This window comes from Rhinoderma darwinii, chromosome 2, assembly GCF_050947455.1.
Source record: "Rhinoderma darwinii isolate aRhiDar2 chromosome 2, aRhiDar2.hap1, whole genome shotgun sequence".
NCBI lineage: Eukaryota > Metazoa > Chordata > Amphibia > Anura > Rhinodermatidae > Rhinoderma > Rhinoderma darwinii.
This window is the reverse complement of record NC_134688.1, coordinates 409,096,644-409,123,737: the sequence shown is the minus strand read 5'-3', so window position 1 is coordinate 409,123,737 and position 27,094 is coordinate 409,096,644. Positions and strand designations below refer to the sequence as shown.

The following is a 27,094-nucleotide window of genomic DNA, read 5'->3' as shown; positions in this document are numbered from 1 at the left end:
AATAACAGCTGGAGGCGCCACAAAGAAGAGACTTGGACTGAGAGATGAAGCTGCTTTTTATTCAAACTTTACTTCCAAGTAGAAAGATGTATTGGGGTTGCAAGGAGGTGAAACCACCCACCATCTGTGCATTTTTTCCCCAAAGTTTGGTTGCTATTTTGACGATAGGCTTAATGGCATTTAAATTCTGTTCAGTGACCCATAACGGAAAACACAAAGCAGTAGAATCTTTCACATTACACAATTAAAACCAGCGGAATTGTCTCTTTTACTAATAATTCTGAGCAGATATTGAACCAGAGGGTGAAATTCCAGCGCATTAATTGAAGCCATAGTGGAATTTACTGCCCTTACGTAAACTACAGCAATGGATTGTTACAACAAAAGATGACAGGAACCCATGGCCTTTAATGGCTGCTCGTACAGGGAGGAAAAAGCAAATGCAATTGTGTGCGCAGAGAGGATTTATTAGTCACCTGCAAAAGCATCACTGTTTTTAATGAGCCCCACTGATAAAAAAGAATTTGCATAGGTCTTGAATATATGATTAGGAGCTATGTGAGCGGCATGTAAACGGAACTTGATGCAAAACACAAGGTGACTGTTGTTTGATGACTTCCCAGCGTGAATAGGATTTTTATTTAACCAGCCTATTCAGAAGAGACACAGATTGTGCCGCACACTCACAAATCTCTACACCTGCTGTTAGACACACAGAGATCGGTTGCCAGTAGGCCCCAAGGAATTCTACAAGATTGCATATATTAAATGTTTTATCTGTGTTGTAACATTTACTATTTCTTAGCAGATAACTTTATAACTAAGAATAACTCTTGCTTACAGAATGGCTTGCTGTGCCTGTATATTTCTGAGCCCAAGAGTTGTATAGATCTTCACAATGCTGACATCAAAACATGGCACAGACTTAAAGAGGCTCTGTCACCAGATTTTGCAGCCCCTATCTGCTATTGCAGCAGATAGGCGCTGCAATGTAGATTACAGTAACGTTTTTATTTTAAAAAAACGAGCATTTTTGGCCAAGTTATGACCATTTTTGTATTTATGCAAATGAGGCTTGCAAAAGTACAACTGGGCGTGTTTAAAAGTAAAAGTACAACTGGGCGTGTATTATGTGCGTACATCGGGGCGTTTTTACTTCTTTTACTAGCTGGGCGTTCTGACGAGAAGTATCATCCACTTCTCTTCAGAACGCCCAGCTTCTGGCAGTGCAGACACACAGCGTGTTCTCGAGAGATCACGCTGTGACGTCACTCACAGGTCCTGCATCGTGTCGGACGCGCGAGGACACATCGGCACCAGAGGCTACAGTTGATTCTGCAGCAGCATCGGCGTTTGCAGGTAAGTCGATGTAGCTACTTACCTGCAAACGCCAATGTTGCTGCAGAATCAACTGTAGCCTCTGGTGCCGATGTGTCCTCGCTTGTCTGACACGATGCAGGACCTGGGGAAGTGACGTCACAGCGTGATCTGCCAGAAGCTGGGCGTTCTGAAGAGAAGTGGATGATACTTCTCGTCAGAACGCCCAGCTAGTAAAAGAAGTAAAAACGCCCCGATGTACGCACATAATACACGCCCAGTTGGACTTTTACTTTTAAACACGCCCACTTGTACTTTTGCAAGCCTCATTTGCATAAATACAAAAATGGTCATAACTTGGCCAAAAATGCTCGTTTTTTAAAAATAAAAACGTTACTCTTATCTACATTGCAGCGCCTATCTGCTGCAATAGCAGATAGGGGTTGCAAAATCTGGTGACAGAGCCTCTTTAAGATCAGGACTGGCCAAACTCTTTTAGTTTGGGATCTACTTTTTGTGGAGGCTGAGTAAGGGAATCTACCAGAGGACCAGGGACAGAAACATGTTGCACACAGAGGATACTGGCAACATTTTTTGCATGTCCATTTTTCAAATGCCCCAGTACCCCCATAATAATGATAGTAGCCACAGTTAGTTACTTATTGCACTTGCTCTTTATACATGACTGTGCTGCTCCTCTCCTTTGCTCTGTGTGTAAGACGCTAGCTCAGGGGTCAGCAACCTGTGGCACCGGTGCCAAGCCGGCACGTGGGGTATGGTTTGCTGGCACACTTCCCTCTCTTGGTGTCCAGCACTGTTGTGTGCTTGGCAGGGCTTCATTGTGCATTTGGTAGCGCTGGTTACCAGGAAAGAGAGCAGTGCTTTATTGGTTTGTTTCTGCTGAACACTTGGCAAGCACACAATGCAGCACTGCTCTCTCTCCTGGTGATCAGCGTCTCCAAGCGCATAATGAACCGCTGATGATTAGCGCCAAGAGGATGTAGTTCAGTAATTGCTCTCCAAAAGAAAAAGTTAGCAAAAGTTGGCAGCTCTCTCTCATATGTGCAACCCTTCCCAAGCTGGTGTTTAGCAGCCGCAGTCTCTCGTATGTGCACCCACGCAAGCTGGTGTTCAGTAGCTGCTCTCTCCTGTGCAGTTCCCCCTTTCAGTAGCCGATCCCCTGTGCTCAGCTCGCCCCCCTGCCCCCCCCCCCCCGAGTTGGTATTCAGTAGCCACAGTCTCTCCTGTGTGCAGTTCCCCTTAGCTGGTGTTCAGTAGCCACAGTGTCTCCTATGTGAACCCCCCCCCCCCACCCCAGATGGTGTTCAATAGCATTGTATGCACCACAAATGAATCATCTTTGCAAAGAAGGTCAGAGACAAGTATTACACTAAAATGTAAGTTTAATAACTGATTAATTAGTTTATGTCACATATGTACGTAGTAACAGTTTGTCTTATATGACTTTAAAGGTATTTTCTGTGTTAAAACTTTTGTGTTAGTGTTTTTAACTTGGGAATGTGCTTACATTTGTAATGTATTGGCCCCCGTTTCCCGATGCTGCCGTGGGGCACATGACTGGTGACGTCACTCTTTGCCCGCTGTGTTTATCAGCCGTATACCTGTTAAGTGGTCAAACTATTCTAATTTTCTTCCTGGTATAGGACACGTCACTAGTGACGTGCCGTGTATGGGCTGTTCTGTTATACAGCCAGTAACTCGCTTGCGCGGTACCTTCTGTTCTCTCGTTTGACACTAACACGTAAAAGTTTTAATTCTGAAAACCCCTTTAATGTTTGCATGGCACGCTGAGTACTTCATCATTGATGTTTTTCTTCTAATCAGCACACCATACAAAAAAGGTTGCCTACCCCTGCACTAGCTAATAGTACAAGTCAGTACCTTTAGAAAATACTTACCTGCTCTACTTTTTAAAGGGTCGTACCTGTTACCCCACCAGACGTTTAAAAGTGATGGTTGGTGTGCATTCCAGGGTGGTACAGTTGCCTAGACGACCAGATTGCCCACTTTCCCACCTTCACTTTTAATCTTCTGGCAGTAGAAGCGGCATATCTTGTAACTGGAACTAACGTTTAATTCCCTCATGGTTTTAGCTCTGCTCCTAAGGGGCAATGCTATGGTCCCTGACTCCAATTTGCGCTGCATTATGTAATAGGAGTCTGAGGTAGTCTTAAATCTCATCACAGACTCAGGCTGCTGCACTGATCCTCCCTCAAAACGTACGTTGCTGTTCTGTTATTTAGATAGGCTGCTTTTTATAAGCACAAGCACAGAAAGAAGTCAATTCATAGTGAAATTATGAATTTCATTACAGCAAGGCCAAAATGATTTAGTTTGTGATTTATCCATATAGAAAAAATACTTGCATCACATTATGACGGGGGGTAAGTGACGGTTGTTTAGTGTGTAGGACGTAGGGAGCATGATATATTAGATATTGTATGATATACAGCTATTCCTGTTGATTCAAACGAGATCATAGTTCCCAAACCCCCGAACTCTAAAGGGGCAGTCTCAGTTTTCTGTGATTTCCCCATAGAATGTTCTCTTTTTTTTCCTGTATAGTGGCTTATTTTATCATTAATTCATGTGCTTCGGTTTCCCCCAAAAATTTATTTGATAATGAAGTCCAATATTCATTCTATAATGTATTACTGTGTGGCACTGTTAGGCAATATTGTGATGTTTAAAGAAAAAAAAAATAGATATACTGGCATGATGGCAAATATGCCTTACCAAGTCATGCATGTGCTCCAGGTGCTACATTCACTTGTTGAAACAGCAACTCTAGTAAGATATAAGCACTTTGTTATCTGTGATGGTGCATTTTCATATTGTGCAGTAAAATGTCATTTTAGGTTTGCTGCATAGGTTTTCAAGGTGGTGGCTAGTTGCAGAAGGGTCCATGAGTCCCTATGTTTACTTTGGGTCATTTTTCACTGATTGACACAAGAGATTAAAGGATCCAGGCAAACCACAGGACCATCAGGAGTGGTCAGACTAATGGACCTCAAGGATTTATCAGAACACTGTCCATCAGAGATGGAGCAGCTGAATCTACTATTGATCAACACCTACCTGCCTAAAACATTCACCTGACTATAGCAATCATTTACTGAATACACCACCAACCACCAGAGACCAATCAGTAAATGTTCCACTGACCATAAGATCATAAGAAAAAGGTTACTGACTGTCTCACTGATATTCAGGGTGCAGACACTGAATACCTGTCTATCCACCACAGAATGCCTTCTAGGCCACAAAGTACCAGATAGCTAAATATTGTCCTGACCACAAGGTAGTGACTATGACCACAAAGGCCAAAACAGTGAATATATCATTTATCCCCCACCTGACACATGTTCAATATGGTCTTAGATCAAAACCTCTAAGTTAAGTTCTCTGTGGAGGAGTTGGGAATATATGACATAAGATATTGGCATTACTTTGATGCATAAGTGTAGAAAAATATCATACAGCCAATCCATAAGATTAATATTGGCAACAACCAGCCCAGGGTAATGGTGATCTTTACTGGAGAATTGGAGCTCAGTACTCTGATCAAGTATTGAGTCTTACAAAACCTACTGATTCTCCTTGTGGAGATCCATTCAGTAGGCAGTCTTTAGAGCAATGCCCACTGGGAAACAATATGCAAAACAGCTCTCCTCTAGAAGGAAGAAAACTTTCTCTAGTGCCACCTATAGGTGACTACCCAACTCTCCAAAACATTTATGCTGTTGCAGAATATTGGAATGGTAGTTACATGTTAACTCATTGAACAGCATCTATATTATATTTCAAAAAGTAAATGGTATGGACCACTGAGCCCTGCCAATAGCCAATGGCTATCAAATAAATGTGAACAATACAATTTCACAGGTTGAAAGGTTCTATAAATTATTGCAATTCAGTTTCAGTAAAGTAACATTTGGCAAGTTATTTTATGTCCCATCTCTTATGGTAACGGAGGAACAATACCTTACTGTCTTGTTCTTCTGCACATATTTCACAGAAATATTTTGGTGCAATTAATCTACTTTGGATTAGGAAATTGCACAAGACAGCAACGTGTAATTCATGGCTGTAGAGCTATTTGATGTCAGGCAAATGATAAACATAAATATGTTGAATTCAAAGAGATGAAGCAGACCATGAAGGATATCTATGGGTCACTGCTATTCTCATTTCCCTGGAGACAACTAATGTCCTGTAGAATTAGCACAGAAGTCGAGAACTAACATATACTGTTTAAGAGCATTTTATACTATTGGGAACTCTCACATCTGCATGTTTTTTTTTGTAAATTTTTATTATCTATACTTAGAATTTATACGTGTCTCACATATGCTCTTTGAAATTTGCCTTAACAGAAGAAAACTGAAGCTGATCTAAATCCTCTCACATATGCATTGTTGTCAGTAATTATAAACATGTGGATTTCTCACTCTGGGGGGGGAACAGAATCGGGACCGCTAATTTCATACAAGTGTAACTTTGTAGGTTCCACACAGTGACTCTTGGGTGGAGGATGGCAGGCAACAGGGGTAAACGCAAGGTTTTTAAAGGTGGGTTTCCATATGCATATTTATATACCAAGTTATTTTCGCCACGCTCCAGCTATTTCCTGGTTTATATGTATAAGTATTGGTCTGCACACATCCACCAGCCTAGTCCTTTATATTGCCAACTCTAATACTGTATTGTCACAGTGCCCATGTAGATAGTGCTATTTTATGCCCCCTATAGTTAATACCACAGTGCAAATGTAGATAGTGCCACAGTGCCCCCTGTAGATAGTGCCACAAACTGCCCATGTAGATAGTGCCCCCTGTAGATAGTGCCACACAGTGCTCTTTGTATATAGTGCCCCACACTGCCCATGTAGATAGTGCCACAGTGCTCCTCTAGATAGTGCCACAGTGCCCATGTAGATAGTACAACAGACCACCCCCTATAGTTAATGCTGCAGTGCCAATGTAGATGTGCCACTGTGCCCTCTGTAGATAGTGCCCAAATAGTGGCACAGACTGCCCCTATAGTTAATGCCACAGTGCCAATGTAGATAGTGACACAATGCTCCTATAGATACTGCCACACACTGCCCCGGTAGATAGTGCCACATACTGCCCCCTTAGATAGTGCCACAGTGCCCCTGAAGATAATGTCCCAGATGTAGATAGTGCCCACTCACCTGTCCCCACTCCCACCCTGACTTGGCCTGCTCATCCATCTGTAATGCAACTAATGGTTACCTTGCCTTGCCAGCACTGTCAATTGTATCTGCATCTTAAAAACGCAGCTACAATTGAGTACACAGTTGTCACAGTAGGGTTTCCAAGCAACTGTAACCCCCCCTCTGTGAATCACTGGGCTATTGTGGGCTGCTTTATTAGATTCATAAGCCTGGGCCCAGGGGCGTAACTAGGAAAGACTGGGCCCCATAGCAACCTTTTGACTGGGGCCCCCCTCCCCTGGGTGTCACACAACCCCCCCCCTTGTTGATAGTGCCTTTTTTACAAACCCCCCCTTTTGATAACCCCATACAGCCCCGCTGTAGAGAACGCCATACAGCCCCCCTGTAGAGAACGCCATACAGCCCCCTGTAGATAACGCCATACAGCCCCCTCTGTAGATAACACCATACAGCCCCCCTGTAGATAACACCATACAGCCCCCCTGTAGATAACGCCATACAGCCCCCCTGTAGATAACACCATACAGCCCCCTGTAGATAACGCCATACAGCCCCCTGTAGATAACGCCATACAGCCCCCCTGTAGATAACGCCATACAGCCCCCCTGTAGATAACGCCATACAGCCCCCCCTGTAGATAACGCCATACAGCCCTTTGTAGATATCTACAGAGGGGGCTGTATGGCGCTATCTACAGAGGGGGCTGTATGGCGTTATCTACAGAGGGGGCTGTATGGCGTTATCTACGGGGGGACTGTATGGCGTTATCTACAGGGGGACTGTATGGCGTTATCTACGGGGGGACTGTATGGCGTTATCTACGGGGGGACTGTATGGCGTTATCTACGGGGGGACTATATGGCGTTCCCTACAGGGGGGGACTGTATGGCGTTCCCTACAGGGAGGGGCTGTATGGCGCTATCTACAGGGGGGGGCTGTATGGCGCTATCTACAGGGGGGGCTGTATGGCGCTATCTACAGGGGGGCTGTATGGCGCTATCTACAGGGGGGCTGTATGGCGTTATCTACAGGGGGCTGTATGACGTTATCTACAGGGGGCCGTATGGCGCTATCAACAGGGGGGCTGTATGGCGCTATCTACAGGGGGGGCTGTATGGCGCTATCTACAAGGGGGGCTGTATGGCGCTATCTACAGGGGGGCTGTATGGCGCTATCTACAGGGGGGCTGTATGGCGCTATCTACAGGGGGGCTGTATGCCGCTATCTACAGGGGGACTGAAAGGCACTATCTACAGGGGGAACTGTATGGCGCTATCTACAGAGGGGGCTGTATGGCGTTATCTAGAGGGGGGACTGTATGGCGTTATCTACGGGGGGGGGGCTGTATGTCGTTCCCTACAGAGGGGGCTGTCTGGCGTTACCTACAGGGAGTCTGTATGGCGTTCCCTACAGGGGGGGTCTGTAGGGAACGCCATACAGCCCCCCTGTAGGGAACGCCATACAGCCCCCCCCTGTAGGGAACGCCATACAGCGTCCCCCCCCTGTAGGGAACGCCATACAGCGTCCCCCAACCTGTAGGGAACGCCATACAGCATCCCCCCTCCAAAAAAAATGCGACCTACAGTGTGTCCTAATAAAAGACATGTATCCCCTATCCACAGGATAGGGGAGACATGTGCGATCGCTGGCAGCGATAGGGAGAACGGGGGACCGAAAGTCCCCCGAAGTTCTCCATGACTAACCTCTGACTTCCGGCGTCTGCGCAGCTCTGTAGAAATGAATGGAGCGCTGGTCACGCATGCGCACAAGCGGGACCGGCGCTCCATTCATTTCTACGGAGCTGCCGACACAGACCCCGGATGTCCGAGGTTTGTGATGGAGAACTTCAGGGGGTTTTTTAGTCCCCCGTTCCCCCTATCGCTGCCAGTGATCATACATGTATCCCCTATCCTGTGGATAGGGGATACATGTCTTTTGCTTAATGGCAGAGCAGGGAGATACCTCCCTGCTCTGCTGTACTGTTCAGTGGCGTCCCGCTGTAGCAGCCATAGCAGCTGCTAGCGGAGCCTCCGGCCATGGTGGGGGCCCGTGCCGGCGGCAAAAACATGGGCCCCCTCATGCCGCGGGCCCCGTAGCAGCCGCTACTGCTGCTACGGCGGTAGTTACGCCACTGCCTGGGCCCCTGACAACAGTACACCGATGCTGCCCTAAAAGTTTTTTTTGCCTTTGAGTTGGTACTGTATATGTAACTTCATCATGTATAATAAACTATGCAACGCTATATTACCCATCACAAGGAGTTTATAGATTTAAAGGGCAGTACTACTTGGTGTAGTAAATGGAAACTGAGAAACAAAAAAATACACCTTGGTAGGATTATAGGTTGGACTTCATGGACCTGTGTCTTATCAACTATGTAACGAAATAATCTCGTTCACCTTGGTCAATATTTCAAGGAGCACATGCTTTAATACTTGGTGTGGCAGTTTGGAGGATTTTGTTACACCACACCACTTGGCTGAAGTCAGGCATGCTTCTATTTATTAAAGCAGGTGGAACTGTCTCAATATATATACCCTTTCTAGTGTGCCAGCTCAGAACCCTGACAAAAAGCTGGTGGACTCGAGTAAAAGTCAATGGGATGCATCAGGATTTGGAATCTGCTCTAAAATGCATCTGTCATAGTTGTCATGGCCGCATTGTGAATGGAAGCCATGACGCTACTGAGAACAGACCTTAGACAGAGGGAAGAAAACAGGAGGAGAAAGTTGCATGAAAACTACTGTTAGATCGGGAGTAAACTGGCATTCCCTGGAGCTACCGAGCTCTAGTTTGAGATCATTCTCACTTGTAAATGCAGCAATAAATACACATTAGGAAATTTCTGAACATTAATGTAAAACTCAATGATTTCTTAAAGGGGAGCTTGCATGTTACTGAATGTAATTTTTTCTACTAAATGTTGAATTATCTGCATTTAATTCTAGTAGAATCTTATGTTTGTTGAGCCCCAAGTGGAACATTTGCCAAACTAAGAAACCAAGCTTTAACAGACAGGGATGAAAGTTTGTTACGCCTCTAGCGGTTTCTGCATTCCTGCATACATTTGACCTATCTGTGACTTTATCTGATCATTCAGAAATGTCTATTCTTGTCAGTTATTCCAAAATGCATAAGCGTTTACCTCTGAGTAATCAGAAAATGTAATTGGTACAAACGCTGAGGACTTTTTCTACATAATTTTAGACAACTTCTACCCCCTCTCCACTGTCAATACAAAAAACCTCCGCCCGTTGCTCCATTTACCAATGCTCTTTTTATTCTGTACATATGTAACATTTTCATGCATTTCATGTCATTACATTTGGAAAAAATAGTTTTTTCTATCTCTGCAGCTCATTTTGATAAAATGAATCAATAAAATGTAAAAATTGTTGTGACGGAAAACTGTGCTTTTTAGCCTCCCAACAAGTTCTGCATTTGTGGTACTGCCAGATAACCCCACTCTGCTATATTTTTATGACATAATTACTATGTACTTTTTGATGAATCATAATTTAGGATGATCAGTTCAGGACATTTAAAATGTAAAAAGTACATAAAAAGCTCAGTGCTACATTGCAAAATGTATTTTCGCCATTGACCTCAGATAAAGGTCAGTTGAATAATACTGGACATGCAATTAGAATTTGACGTCCTATTTAATAGCAACATCATTTAAGGAAAGACCAAACAGCACAAAAATTATTGTTAAATTTTGTTAATAGCCACCAAGACAAAATATAGTTATGAGTCCGCTGTATTCAGGAGGAGAGTGATCCCCCATCTCTTAAAACGTATGTACCAAGCCTAGCTTAGGTTTTTTTATGTTCGTTTTTTCCCTACCCACCTTCCAAGAGCCATAATTCTTTTAACAGCGTTCACCATAGATTTCTACAAGAAGAACGAGAGATTCACAGAATTTTCTGCAACAAATCTGCCATGTGTGCATATAGCCTCGGACAAAGATCGCTGTGTTGTGCTACCCGCTTTGCAGTTAGTTTAAGTCAATACAGTATGGTCGTTTTGCGACACAAAAGTTGCCGGGAATCCACAGTTGCAAGTAGTCCAGCAGGTTTAGATTTCTTGCGAATGTAGAGTTGTGGTACCGTCAACTTGCAGGTTGCAAATTTACCACATTGACTTTCCTTACCTGCAAAGCAGGCATGGCAACACAGCAATCTTTGGCCGCTCGACCTGTGTTGCCACCAAAATCGCTGTGTAGCCCTAGCTTGACACTTGCATGTTGTGCCACCTGATGCTCACAGAATGGCCTTCATCCTCAATATTTAGAGGTCTCTGAAACCATTACTCACACAAAGCTACACTCAGCTGTGTCAATGGATTATAACAGCTAGCATTCCATTATGTCTCAAACATGATGAGTTTTGCAGTAGCATTCTAGGATTTTGTGTTGTAGAAAGCACATTCTTAAATATCCTATAAGTGAAATCTGTGTTAAAGGGTGCCCCTTGAATTTAACATTCCTTAGGATAGGCAATCAATATTTGATCAGTTGAGGCCAGACTTCCGGGGACCCTGCAAATCAGCACAATGATGGGCCGCTGCACTCCTCCCTTAGCATGGCATTATGGCGTAGGGACTGAAAGGGATGAACTGCAGTTCCAGACACAGCTGAATGTACAGGTGAACTTCTGTGCCTGCGTAAAATATGGAGGGGGCAAAACGCTGACAGAAACACCGCTGCCCCTTCATTTTGTTGATTGGCGGGGTCCCGGAGGTCAATGTTAAAGTCCGAAAGAACCCCTTTAGTAGAGACTTTTGTTTTCAATTGGAACAGTGTACTGCTTCATTTTACCTATGGGAAACCGAACTCACAGATTACAGCTGCTCACTGGGGTTGCCAGCAGCAGAACACCCTGTGATCAGGTACTCCTTGGGGGATCCTTGTAACAAAAAGAGGTTGCTCAAAGACAACTACCCCTTTAAGATATGGTGAATTTGAGGTTCAGGGCAGATTATGTTCCAGGAACCAATCATACACTATGCAGGTTGTATTGGCTACAGCATTATTGGTCCGGCCATCACCTGCTGAAATGTTCATTGACATCATAGAGCACGCATTGCCCACAAGTTCCATAAACCACATATCATAATACATCCTGGCAGTTGTGGAGTGTATGATCACTAAAGCACATTATTCCATCCATCCAAAAGCTCCACACATCATAACAGAAGATTCATGGCCTAATTGTGACTTCCTTTTGATGACTTAGTATTTTCTCATGTAGTTGTTCCCATAGATCATACTTAGTTGACGCACACAAGTAGGGCCGCCATCAGGGCAGCACTAGTGGTACTGCCGTCAGGGGCCCGGCCACATGACTGAAAAAAAGTGGCCTGCCGGACTGGCGGCACCCCCCGACCCCCCCTCATCGCCCCCCCCTCGTGGCCCCTCCGCAGACCTGCTGTAACTTCTCCCTCTCCTGGAAGGCTGTCAGGAGAGGGAAAACAGTAAGGCCTAATTCACATGAATGTGTAATACGTTTGTGTGAAGGCTGTTGAAACAATGGCTGTCACACGGACCTATATAATTCAATTTGGCCGTTCACACGGCCGTTGTTTCAACGGAGCGTGTGAAGGGTCCGTGAGAAAATAGGACATGTCCTATTTTTTTGCGCTTCACGCATCCCTCCATAAACTCTGGTCGATGGGGGATGCGTGGTAATGCGATCCGCAGCGTATAGCACGGATGCACACCAGACGTGAAATACTTAAAAAAAATATATATATATCTATCTATCTACAGATGTAGCCGTCTTTACCTTGACTTTTAACGCATTAAATACACAATGGCAAGATCCTTTATCTAGACTTTTTCAATTACTTTTCAATGGCTTTTGGCTTTTGTTGTGTGATATCACAGCAGCAAGTTATCAGAGTCAGGCTTCGTTCAGATCTGAGCCAGGGTCACGTTTCGACGATCTGTCAGAGCTTTCCGTCGGAACGGGACCCTGACTGACACAAATGGAAACCATAGGTTTTCGTTTCCATCACCATTGATTTCAATGGTGACGGATCTGGTGCAAATGGTTTCTGTTTATCCATTGTACAAGGGTTCTGTCATCTTGACGGAATCAATAGCATAGTCGACTACGCAATTGATTCCATCAAAACGACAGAACCCTTGCACAATGAAGAGAAACAATAACCCATGGTACCGGGTCAGTCATGGTGATGGAAACGGAAACCTTTGGATTCCATTTGTGCCAGTCAGTGCTCCGTTCTGACGGAAAGCTCAGACAGAACGTCGGAACGGAGCCCTGACGCAGATGTGAACGAAGCCTTAAGATACAGATGGCTACATCCATATCTATCTGTCTGTCTATCTATCTATCTATCTATCTATCTATCTATCTATCTATCTATCTATCTATCTATCTATCTATCTATCTAATATATATTAAACAAAAAAAATTAAAGCTGCACAGCTCCAGCAGTGGGGTGCAAATACTCAGGCTATGAGCCAATAGGAATATATCAAAAAGAATTGAGGCAGCACTCCAATTAGTGAATAAAGTGAAGGTGTGTTTATACTCCCCAACAGCGACGTTTCGATCTGACTCACTGGGATCTTTCTCGACTAGCCTGAGAGAGATCCCAGTGAGTCTGATCGAAACGTCACTGTTGGGGTGAATGAACACACCTTCACTTTATTCACTAATTGGAGTGCTGCCTCAATTATTTTTGTTCTATCTCTATATCTATATATATTGATATATATAGTATGGTTCTAGGCTGGGGCTACACGACGACTTTGGCAACGACACAGGTCCCATGGCCAAAAATTGCTTTGTTCAGTAGCCTATATCGCAAGTACAATTACTGCGACCACATTCACTGTCATCACTTGCCATGTAGGCTACGGAACATAGTAATCCTTGGCCGTTCGACCTGTGTCGCGGCCAAAGTCGCTGTGTAGCCCCAGCCTAAGACTATACTACAGTATATATCAAGATAGATAGATAGATAGATAGATAGATAGATAGATAGATACAGTGGCGTAACTACCGCGGTAGCAGCAGTAGCGGCTGCTACGGGGCCCGGGGCTTGAGGGGGCCCGGTGGCGCCGCTAGCAGCCGTTATGGCTACTACAGCGGTAGCGCCGCTACTGTGGGGCCCGCGACGCCGAGCCTTACACAGGCCCTCTCATGCCTGTAGGTGTCGCTAGCACCGGAGGGGGCCCCAGTGCTAGCGGCAGCCAAATACATGTATTAGCACTGAATGGCCGGGCATGTTCCGTGCCTGACCATCCAGTGCCTTACAATGACACTGATTGGCTAGCGGCGCGATGACATCATCGCGCCGCTTCCATGCTTGGAAGGTGCTGATTGGCGGGGCAAGTCATTCTGCCCCGCCAATCGGCGTCATTGGAGGACGCTCGTTCAGCTCCTGCAGACATGCTCAGAAGAGAGCATGTCTGCATCGCCAGTGAACAGCGTGGGAACCGGCGAATGTGAGTATGTCAAGTTTTTTTTTTTCCCCTCATAAAAATGTGAATGGCATTATCTATAGTGGGGGGGGGGGGTCATCTTTATGTGGGCTATTATATATAGGGGGTCTATATGTGGGGCAGTAGCTACAGGGGGGTCTATATGTGGGGCAGTAGCTACAGGGGGGTCTATATGTGGGGTAGTAGCTACAGGGGGGTCTATATGTGGTTGTGTGGGCCATTATATACAGGGGGCTCTATATGTGGGCCATTATATACAGGGGGGTCTATATGTGGGGGTGGGGGCCACTATATACAGGGGGCTCTATATGTGGGCCATTATATACAGGGGGCTCTATATGTGGGCCACTATATACAGGTGGGGGTCTATATGTGGGCCACTATATACAGGGGGGTCTATATGTGGGCCACTATATACAGGGGGGTCTATATGTGGGACACTATATACAGGGGTGGGTTACCTGTGGGGCACTATATACAGGGGGGTCTATATGTGGAACACTATATACAGGGGTGGGTTACCTGTGGGGCACTAGCAACAGGGTGGCTATATGTAGTGCACAGTCTACAGGGGTGGGCTATATGTGGGACACTATATACAGGGGGAGCTATATGTGAGACACTATATACAGAGGTGGGCTATACGTGGAGCACTAACTATAGGGGAAGCTATATGTAGGGCAGCACGGTGGCTCAGTGGTTAGCACTATTGCCTTGCAGCTCTGGAGTCCATATGTGGGCACTATCTATAGGGGCTTCTATGTAGGTCACTATCTACAGGGGGCATGTTGTGTGTTTGTGACAGTTATATTTAGATGTGTTGAGAATTTTAACTTTGTTTATAGGAGCAGAAATGTTTTAAAAGTGAGAAGCTGAAGACATCTGAACGGAAAACTGCAGAAATGGGTCATGGCCGGGAGAAATCCATCATAGATGTCTGAACCGGAGGGAGAAGAAAAGAACTACAATCTGAGACGTCACCGGTGAGTCACTTAATGTAAATGTTTATTCTGCCTCTAATCAGTAATGTAGTCACTGTATGATCTGCAGCGAGATGATGGTGATAGGATTTTTTTTGTGAAACCGCATCTCCCAGCATATCCTTACCATTGTTCAGGCCATGCTGGGAGCTGTAGTTTTACGCCGTACAAACCTATACGCAGTGGCGTAACTACCGCTATAGCAGCCGTAGCGACTTCTACAGAGCCTGCAGCATGAGGGGGCCCGTGCCACCCGCCGGCACGGCCCCCTCCCATGGCCGCAGGCTCCGCTAGCAGCCGCTATAGCTGCTACAGCGCGACGCCACTGAAGGGGTTGTTCCTACATAAGACATGTATCCCCTATCCACAGGATAGGGGATACATGTGTGATCGCTGGCAGGGATGAGGAGAACAGGGGACCAAAAGTCCCCCCTAAGTTCTCCATGACAAACCTCAGACTTCCGGGGTCTGTGTCGGCAGCTCCGTAGAAATGAATGGAGCGCCGGTCGCGCTTGTGCGCATGCGTGACTAGCGCTCCTTTCATTTTTATTGAGCTGCGCAGACGCCGGAAGTCCGAGGTTAGTCATGGAGAACTTCGGGGGACTTTCGGTCCCCCGTTCTCCTTATCGCTGCCAGCGATCACACATGTATCCCCTATCCTGTGGATAGGGGATGCATGTCTTTTGTAGGACAAACTATAGGCCGTTTTTTTGGGGGGGGGGGGCTATATGGCGTTATCTACAGAGGGGTTCTGTATGGCGTTATCTACAGGGGGGGCTGTATGGCGTTATCTACAGGGGGGGCTGTATGGCGTTATCTACAGGGGGGGCTGTATGGCGTTATCTACAGAGGGGGTCTGTATGGCGTTATCTACAGGGGGGCTGTATGGCGTTATCTGCAGGGGGCTGTGTATGGTGCTATCTATAGGGGGGCGCTGTGTGGTGGAATCTATAGGGAGGCACTATCTACAAGGGGGGGGGGTTGTGTGATTCCCAGCAGAGGGGGGGCCCCAGTCAAAAGTTTGCTATGGGGCCCAGTCTTTCCTAGTTACGCCCCTGGATAGATAGATAGATAGATAGATAGATAGATAGATAGATAGATAGATAGATAGATAGATAGATAGATAGATAGATAGATAGATAGATAGATAGATAGATAGATACATAGATACATAGATAGATAGATAGATAGATACATAGATAGATACATAGATAGATAGATAGATACATAGATAGATACATAGATAGATAGATAGATAGATAACAGGAAAACAAGACCAAAATAAAAAAAAAAACAATACCAAACACATGTAGCTTGAAAGAGTAATAGAGGAAAATTTGCTTTTAAATTGGCACATGGCTAAAACTCTCCTATTTTCTGTGCGGATTACGCACTGAAAATTCACTACTTTACAATATAACTCATGTGAATGGGGTTTACCTTTTTTTGAAGGATGGAATAGCGTAGTAGACTCTGATATTCCATCTCGAGAGATCCCGCAAAAAAAAAACAAACGTATACCGCTCCTGACAACACTATATGGACAGTAATGTCAGGAGCTTCCCAATGCCGGAGTCCCCAGGCAGAGCATCGCAATCGCTCTGCTCTTGGACTTTGGCCCTGGGGAAGCTCCTAACATCACTGTCCAAATATGAACAACAGGAACAGCGCCGGAGTCACTGGACAGATCGCTAGTAGAAGTTCTGCCCGGGAACTCCAGCCCTGGGAAAGCTACTAACGTCACTGGCCATTACCCGGGCGACGTATCCCACTTTATGGCATACAGTGGGATACGTTTTGGCTGGATTGAACAAAATCCAGGGCATTAACCGGTCATGTGCCTGACCCATGATTTAGTTCGCTGTAATCGACATCAGTACAAAAATCAGTTAACGTGCATAACGTATAAACATGAGCGCACCACTTTCTGTTGCCCAACCCTCGGTAATATAGGGGGGCCCAGACTCCTTGGCTGTATGGGCCCCAGAAATTCCCGATGGCGGCCCTGCACATAAGCATGATCTGCCATGTTATGTTAGAAAATCACAAATGAATCCTCATATATAATCACTAATTGTATTGTTGTAGTGCAACTTCCGCATAATGCAACTAATGTGTACTACAATAGACACATTATACTTTTACGTTGTTTTCCACTCTTTTGTTCTTTGTTTTACAAATCTTCTTTCTATTGAAAAACATGAGTGATTCATTATTTGTAACTGAAAAAGTCTAAAAATATTAAAACGCAGTAGTCCAATAGACTTGTTCTAACAGTACAGTGATGTATATGTAGAACAGAAATTGGATAACCTGTCATATACCAGCTGAACTAGCTATTCCATAATGCTTAGCCAGCTAGCTTCTGTAAGAGATTTAGCAGCAGATGGATGTCTCAGCATGCCTATATATGACATATTTTGGACATGTGCAACCACTGACTGTGACATTTTATACAGATACCTTTCATTCTTCAATAATTTTGCCCAAAAAGTGGAGCATTTTGATCCTATTTATTCTCTATTCTGATGGGCGCCATGTTAAGGAGTATTGAAAATGTATCTACAATTACAGATAGTAATAAAACTCAGGACTTTCAGCTAGATGTTATAACTCTTCCTGGTATAGCAAATTTAGGAATGAGCCCCAGCCCCTGAATACAGTAAACTGAATTTTTTTTTAATATAAAGAGCTGCATAACTACTTTTATTTGAGCAACAACCAGTAGTGACGTATCAGATCTTCTGCACAAGATATACCCCACATAGTAAACTTAGATTCCAGAAAGTCACTACCATGTTTTTTCCCCGCAAAAAGGAACAAAGTTGAAAGGCAAATACAGGTTAAAAGAGGTTTACAAATGTGTTGATGTCCACGGCAGAGATGGCAAAATGCCGCCCCCATTGTACTTACTTTTCCAACTTTCTACATGCATTACATTAAAAGTTGTTACATAGGCTGGTTAAGGGTTTATACATAATATCTCTTGTGGTCGAGGGTAGTGAAGGGATTAATGGTAATATCCATGGTGCTTCAGGCTACTAATAGGTTAACACCTAATGTCCTGAAGAGCTATGGTGGGTTAGAGGTTAACACCTAATATTCTTAGATGTCTAGAATGGTGAAAGGGTTAATAATATTATCTGTGGTTGTCCTAAGGCAGTAAAAGGCCTTTTCTAATACAGAGCTCGAAATCCCACGCTCAGTACCCACCTGTATGTGCCAGAACGTAAAAGCAGCTTCTGCTGTAGTGGACCTAAAGCATCCAAGCATTACATGGACGGCTATTCACAAGAGATTGCCATCGATTCGAGAAACCGGACCCAAGTCAATCAGCTGATCACCACACTGGCTTATTTTTAGAGGGTAATTCCCCTTTAGGGTATGTGCACATGATAATGTCAATTACGGCTGAAATTACGGACGTAATTGCTCGTACTCGCGTTTTGCGAGGTGTCCATTGAAGTCAAAGAAAAACTGCTCAAATTACGTCCCAAGAAGTGTCCTGCACTTCTTTGACGAGGCTGTTATTTTATGCACCGTCTTTTGACAGCGACGCGTACAGGTCGTCGGCACAATACACCGGCAAACCCATTGAAATGAATGGGCAGATGTTTGCCGACGTATTGGAGCCGTGTTTTCAGGCATAATTCGAGGCGTAAAACGCCTCGTTTACGCCTGAAAATAGGTCGTGTGCCTTAAAGTGATTGCCCCTTTATACATTAATTACCTATGATGCTTAAAAGTAATAGACGATTCGCTGAATGCAAAAATCTCTTAGTGGCACGTTTTAATTTGCAGCATTGGTAACCCTTATTTGTACCACTATAAATGTCTCACCAATTTATTTTCTGGCAGATGTCTGACAACTTATGGGAATGTTTAAAGTGTAACTAAATGTTCAACAAACTTCTGATGTGTCATAGTGACACGTCAGAAGTTTGATTGGTGGGTGTCCGAGCACTGAGACCCCCACCAATCGCTAAAATGAAGCAGCGGAAGCGCTCGTGTAAATGCTCAGCTGCTTCGTTTCTCTTCGGCTTTTTCTGGAAATCAAGGTACAGCTTTCTGAAAAAAGCCGAACAGAAACGAAGCGGCTCAGCGCTCACACAAGCACTTTTGCCGCTTAGTTTTAGCGATTGGTGGGGGTCTCAGTGCTCGGACACCCACCAATCTAAACTTCTGACATGTCACTATGAACGTTTAGTTACCCTTTAATGACTTCTCAGGTTTCCACATGAAAAATAACAATATTGATCACATCCATTATTTAGTGGATCCCACACACCTATCACATCTGTAAGTCCTTGCCTTTTGAGTACTTGTATTCTCATATCCGACACTGTAGATTTCATTTTTATCTGTTTGTACTTCTGTTTTCTGGCTGTTTACTCATTTCCAGCAGGAAAGCACAAGATCAATATATGTTTCTTTTCACCTCTGTAAAGCTGCCAACAGTTCACACTAATTCATCTGATATCACATTGCCAATGTACAACATTTGGACATAGCAAAATGTTCTAAACGTGGGGAGCAATTTTTCAAAAGTGCAATAACTTATTTCCACTCTCAATAAATTGATATTATATTATTAATGATAATCTGTCCAACTTTACACAAGCTCATTCTTGTTTTATTTTTTACCATATTTCTTTTTAAACTATGTCTCTGATCTGCCATTTCAATGTACAAAATCCAAGACAGCATCCATGTGGCAAAAAAGTTGTGTTTATCAACACAGCCCCAAAATAACGCATATTTTGTGACAATGATCTGCCATTTCAATCTGGCACGTTGATGATGACTTATTATTGATTGGCCGCATTATGACCGATTCTAATCTTAAGGCCCCATACACACGAACGTGCTTTTGCGGCCGCAATTCCTCCGAAAATACACGGGAGAATTGCGGCCCCAATAATTCCTATAGGGCCATGCACACGACCGTGGTTTCCACGGTCCGTGCATGGCTCAGGAGCCCGGACCGCAGACAGAACGGGCATGTCTTATTACGGCCGTGTTCCGCGGTCCAGTCTCATAGGAAATAATGTACGCGGCCATGTGCACGGCCCGCTATTTGCAGGTGGCTTACGGGTGACACTCCGCCCCCAGCCGACCCGAAAATCACAGCCGTGCACATGGCTACGGTCGTGTGCATGAGGCCTAAGGGTATGGCCAGATTTCAATTGTTAAAATATCCTTGGCTATGGGAAGGTGCATATATTTATTATTTTTGTGTGTTCAGACAGTTTCTGGTATAACATATAGAAAAGGGGGAACCAACTTAGGTCCATAAGGCCGTGCCAGGTCCAAGGCATAATAGTCCTATCATTACCCTCCTATTCTATATTGTGATTAAATATTATAAAGAATATTATTTATTTTATATGTTGCCAGACCACATTTTATTTTTATTTTTATATTTTCAACAGGTCTCACCATGAAGAATTACTTATTTTTCCTTCTTGCATCAACTATATTCTCCTTCACCAGATCTCAAGATGCTGCAGAGGAGGTGAGAGATTCGCATATTTGCAACCAATAAATATTTTGTATGTCGGTGTTGTAAACAAATACAGAGCGCAACGACTGTGTAACCAAATCATTGACTCAATGCAGTGGAATGGAAGGTGTCACACGGGCTAATGCTGGGAGTAAAACGCACCAACCTTATGTTTGCTTGTAAAAAGGCATATAAAAAATGTGCTCTAAATTTAATCACAAGAAATCCTCGGGGTAATTGTACCAAAAAAAATAGTGATTTGTCAATAGAGTCCTGCCCCTGCATGTGATATATGAACAGCAGTGCACATAAAAAAAGTGAAACTTGCCCATGGCAACCAATCTGAAGATTCTCTTCATTTTCAAACTTATACTTACATTATGAGAGGGGTAAACACTATTCATAGCCACAACTTTTTTTATTTTTCCGTTGACATAACCGTATGAGAGCTTTTTTTTTTTTTGCAGGACAAATTGTAGTTTTAATGGCACCATTTAATGTACCATATAATGTACTGGGAAACGTTGAAAAATAATTTTGTGTGGTGGAATGGAAAAAGCAATATCCCCACTGTTATTTGGGTTTCGTTTTTACGGCGTTCAACCTGCGGTAAAAATGACATTTTAACTTTATTCTGAGGATCAATATGATTACTGCAATACTAAATTTATATGGTTATTTTTATGTTTTACTACTTTTACAAAATAAAAAAGTTTTTGTTACAAAAAAATAGTTTTTTGACACCATATTCTGAGACCCAGAATATTTTTCCGGCGGTAGAGCAGTGTAGTTGCTTCTTTTATGCAGGTCAACCTATAGTTCTTATTTATACCATTGCAACAATACCAATTATGTTTTTTTACCGACTCCTATTAAGCCCTGTGTCAGGGCTTAATAGAAGCACAAAGATGGCATACCTGGGGACCTTCCTCAGGCCACCGGCTGCCATGACAACCATTGTCACCCCGCAAACGCATCAGAGAGGGCCACTGCTCTCTTTCTAACAGGTAAGATGCCACGGTCGCTATATTTATATATTTATGCTGCCTTCGTCTTCCCCTGCCCTCTAGCAGCTGATTGACATTTTTCTCCCTATGCACAGGCATGGATATATCAATATATACTTGGACTTTTATTACAGTGCTGGCTGCGCACTACAAGTATAATGCCTCGTGCACACTTCCGACACGGTTTTCACGGCTGTTTTTGACGGATCCGTGTGTCCGTTTTATCTGCCGTGTGCACTCCGTGTTTCCGTGCGCCGAGAATGGTACTGTCCAGGGTGCTGAAAGAGTTAATGGGCTGCACTGATCGGCGGTAACTATTGGACAGTACCATGCTCGGCGCTCGGAAAGTACAATTTTAATGTAAATAAAAAAAATTAAAAAAAATTTCATACTTACTTTCCTCCTGTCCGGCCTCGAGGGATGATGTTTCATCCCATGTCACCGCTGCAGCCAATCACAGGCTGTAGTGGCGGTCACGCACGTCAGGATGACGTCAGAAGGTCGGCCTCCAGGGATGACGCTTCATCCCACGTGACCGCCTCTGCAGCCAATCACAGGCTGCAGCGGCCTCTGCAGCCAATCACAGGCTGCCGCGTCATTCTGGAAGTTCGGACTGGAGGAAGAAGAGGGACTCGTCACCAAGACAACGACCGGGTAAGTATGAACTGATTTTTATTTTATTTTTAATCAGCAGCCTCTTCTCTCTATCAGTGATTGATAGAGACAAGTGGCTGCCGATTAGTGTAATATTTCTGTTATGTTTTACTGCCCGCCTAGCGGTTGCTAGGCAACGGCTCTGTCACACACGGACGGCACACGGATGCCTTCCGTGTGCCTTCAGTTTTTTGGAAGGCCCCATTGACTTGCATGGGCCTCACGGTCACGAAATCCCGGACCATCAAAAAAACTGACGTGTGCATGGCCCCATTGAAATGAATGGGTCAGGGTGCTAGCCGTCAGAAAAACGGCTAGCACCCTGAAGTAAAAAACTGAAGTGGGCATGAGGCCATATTAAATACTCAGAAACAACAGCAGATTAACTAGTAAGTGACAGACCACTGAAATCAGCGTGTCCGTCAATTCTTTATGCTGTCCTCAAAGGGCGGGTTCACACATGGCGGAATTTCACTTAAATTCCGCTGCGGACACTCCGCAGCGTTAATCCGCAGCGGAGCCGTTTCTCCATTGACTTTCACTTTAATTTAGCAGTGTTCGTTTACACGATGCGTACAATTCCGCTGCGGAGCATAGGCTGCGGAGCGGAATTTGGTGTCCGCAGCATGCTCTGTCTGTTGCGGAGCAGTGGCGGACTCATGGCGGAATTTCTCCATTGACTTCAATGGAGATTCAAAGTTCCGCAATGAAGTCCGCAGCTGTCATGCACATGTCATGTGTGCTGCGGATGCGTCTTGCTTTTTTCACTTGACATTTCTTCATTCTGGCTGGACCTATGTATTTCTAGGTCTACAGCCAGACTGAGGAAGTCAATGTGGCTCCCGTAATGACGGGAGCGTTGCTAGGAGACGTCAGTAAATAGTCACTGTCCAGGGTGCTGAAAGAGTTAAGCGATCGGCAGTAACTGTTTCTGCACCCGGGACAGTGACTACCGATCCCAATATACATGTATCTGTAAAAAAAAATGAAGTTCGTACTTACCGAGAACTCCCTGTTTCTGTCTCCAGTCCGGCCTCCCAGGATGACGTTTCAGTGTAAGTGACGGCTGCAGCCAATCACAGGCCAAGCACAGGCTGCAGCGGTCACATGGACTGGCGCGTCATCCAGGGAGGTCGGGCTGGATGCCGAAGGAGGGACGCGTCATAAAGACAACGGGCGGTAAGTATGAAATTCTTTTACTTTCACTAGGGAAAGTGCTGTCCCTTCTCTCTATCCTGCACTGATAGGGAGAAGGGAAGCACTTTTCCCGCAGTCCGCAGCAGCTAGTCCGCATCAATTTTCTGCACATTTTGTGCAGATCCGCAGCCGTAATCCGCAACCCGGATTAGGTGCGGCATTGATGCGGACAGTTGCGGAGGAATTCCGCCATGTGTGGTCATGCCCAAACTGAGGAGCATAAATATGTGTTAGTTCTGCTTTAACGTATATAGCTGTTGGCCAAATAAGTATTTGACTGACAGCTATGTTTTATGTGTATGGCCAGCCTAATGTTACCAGTGTTTCAGTATTGCATACAAGTAGCATGGTGGCACATTGGTTAGCATGGCTGCCTTGCACACTGGGGTAATAAGTTTGGATGAAACCACAGAAACCCATACACAGAAATGCAGCATTCTCATCAAGTTCACATAATTGTTTCTCCCATATTATATATACATATGGATGAATTCACACATCACAGATTTTACCCTTGCACAGAGATCCACGTCAAAACTGTAACAAAATCAGTGAAAAATATGCAGCATGTGAACTCAGCCTAATAGGTTAGATTATTTTTTAAATTAACCCTAGCATTTAGCGTTTGTGCTCAGATTATAGGGAAATTAGATTCTAAACTCTGATGGGTAAATGAACACTTTCCCGGCACAATGGTGAGACAAGTGTTGGCAACACAAATAAAGGAAAACTATATTCACTTTTCTTCTTGTGCTGGTGGGCGTGAGTCGTCCTAAACTACAAAGATCCCTGGCACTCTCCTGCTTGTTATAGGGAGGAGATGCCAATTAAGAATTCATTTTTTTGGAAGATTCAGCCGATAAAAGTGTACATCTCACTTTCCTCTGTATTCAATGATTGACAATGGGAACAAACCTCAACACATAATGACATGATCTGTTCAGTGCTTAGGGAAAGGCAGTCCCGTATTTCTCATTTGAACGTAGGTACTAGAAACATCTCCAATTTGTAATTGTATTTATGTTTGTCACTGGCAGACACATAATGTTAATGAATGGACAGCAATTCCAAACTAAAATACTAAACCATCATAAATGTTGCTGTTGTGTTAGCAATAGACATAATGTGCATAAAAGGGGACTTGTCAATCTAAAGGATGATCCGTTTTTACAGATATCTCCAGTATTGTTACTTTGCAAGAGAAGACTTGCTAACCCGGCTTTAGAATCCCCTTCAAATGTTTTCAATGATATAGGTGGACCAGAACCAAGAAAAGTCACATTGTCCTACTTATACAGAGCCTTGAATTCGAGAGTTTTCAAAGTTTCTGCTGGAAAGCTCTTTGCAAAATGGAAAACCATAACACAAGATAAGGAGATTAGGGAAAAATTCTGGAGGGGTAACCAGCGTTGGAGGGAATGCTTTTTTTAAGTTGGTCCATCATGCCATTTATGGCGGTTCACAGACCGCATTCTATTGTGCCCCAAATGTAAAAAGCTGGCCACTGATCTCTAACACAGGATATGGTCCTTCCCACAGGTACAGGATTTTTTGGGTAAAATTGTAACCTATATCAACACTCACTGGTCCTTTTTACTCCATCTGAAACCGCAAACCTCTTCTCTTTAATTACATTGTCCCCCAAGATATAACTGCCACTAGACCTAAAGGGATCCAGAAATTTGTGCATATTGTACTAATGGTAGCCAAAAGGGTCCTCCTCCAGGATTGATGATGAATACCTACAACTGTATGTGAGGACAAAATAATGACACCCCGTAGGGGAAAAAAATAACACCAAATACCACAAGAAATTTGCAAAAAATATATATCCTTTATTACAATAAATACAAGAACATAATGGCCATCAAGACCTAAAAACCACAAACAATTAAAATACGCTAAGTGGACAACACAGGGCTACTCAAAAAAATGGCATATATGTAGTATAAAACATACCATACAGGGTCATTGTAACAGTCAGGCCATAATCTTATATAGTATAACAAATGACAGGCCCCTGGAGCTCAATCTCCAGAAGAGAATACTGAAACAGAAAAGTAAAATAAAGACCCTTATCAGAGATGATATGCAAATAGGGCTAGATAGCCAACACTGAATGAACAGTGTAAATATAGTTGTATAGATACCAGGATATCACCCAGAAATTTCAATAGGTCCCAGGAGCCATACCAACCAGTGTTTTGCATAACAGGCCAGAACAATGAATGTCCACCGCAAGAGCCCAGACGCGCGTTTTGCGGTAGCTTTTTCAAGGGGTGCTTTTTACTCCATCTGAAACCGCAAACCTCTTCTCTTTAATTACATTGTCCCCCAAGATATAACTGCCACTAGACCTAAAGGGATCCAGAAATTTGTGCATATTGTACTAATGGTAGCCAAAAGGGTCCTCCTCCAGGATTGTCTCAATCCGATCAAACCAGGCTCACCAAAGGTAATCTCCGAACGCAAAAACCTTTCTGGGAATTGACCGGTTAGATGTGGAAATACACAAAGAAAGTAACGCAATTTTTTTTTTACCTAATGAAAGACATTTGTCACATTACACCATTTCATACAGGACGTTAAAGAGGTAGTTAGGGCCTGTTAGGGCAATGGTACTTTTTGTTTCCGTCAATAAAACGAAAACCTAGTGGAACAAACACAAACTGAAACCAACTGAAAGAAAAAAAAAATACTATTGAAATCAATGGTATTGCAAACGGAAACGATACTTTCCATTTGTCTTTCTGTTCATCTGTTCCTCTGACTTAGATGTATCCATTAAACCTCTTGGTATAATGCAGCTAACCGAAAAGTTTCCCTAGGAGCTCTGAAATTACTAGAGGGAGAGTTTACCAGACTAGACCCCGTTGCGTTGGAACCAGGAAACATGCCGTGGACCCAGATATTGGTGGCAAGCGTTCTAGGGTTTATTGTATCTTTTTGATGTACGTGACCCTATTAAAGAAATGTCTCTATGCGCTGCATAATTTGTATTCTGTCATACATGGCAGCACACCGCCCCATCTTTCTTTTGTTACACGTCCCCCCTCTTTTTTTTTTCTTTTCTGCCTCTCCCTATGATATGTTTTGGCTGCACTACGTGGGCTGCTGCATCGCCATTTTGTTTGTATTATTTTTTAGTTGTAAGTAAAATCTTTTGAAATGGGAAAAAAAAGGACTTGACACCTCCCCTGACATGTATGTTTTAATAAATACTTGTGATCCCAATGAAATAACAATTCTGGAGCTTCTTCTCTTAGAACTCTACAATGTGCAGTTCCTCTGTTATTCCTCTAGAAATTATGAATACATTTACAATTAAGTAGGGTGTGTCTCTACACAGACTGGCAATGTCCAATCAGTGCTCAGTCTCAGACTGAGGGGAATAGTATTATCCAGTTGTCAATTTATTCATAATTTCAAGGAGGAATAAAAGAGGAATGGCACATCGCAGAGTTCTAAGAAAATATGTTCCAGAATTTTTATTTCATGGGGAATAAAAATATTTTTACATTCCAAGTTTTTTTTTATTATTGAGCTTTTTCTGGGGCATTTTTGATATATATAAACATAAAAAAGTATGAATACAAATTGTAACATGAAACGTCCAACAGAGGCGATAGGATGTATGCAAATCATATAATACAGGCATATACCATTAGAGAAAGATAGTGAAAGTGAGAGACAGAAAATAAGAGGGAGAGAGAAAAAAAAAGAAGGGGTGGGGTGGGGTAG

General features: G+C 43.8%; 1 protein-coding gene across 1 annotated transcript in view; it reads left to right on the top strand.

Annotated features, from left to right (window-relative positions):
• SERPINF1 (serpin family F member 1) overlaps positions 1-27,094 on the top strand; it is a 58,523-nt gene that overhangs the window by 12,170 nt on the left and 19,259 nt on the right. Inside the window, exon 2 of the mRNA XM_075854169.1 lies at positions 20,425-20,507. Within this exon, the coding sequence (XP_075710284.1) occupies positions 20,433-20,507 (75 nt within the window). The 5' untranslated portion in view covers positions 20,425-20,432. The remainder of the gene's footprint in view (positions 1-20,424; positions 20,508-27,094) is intronic.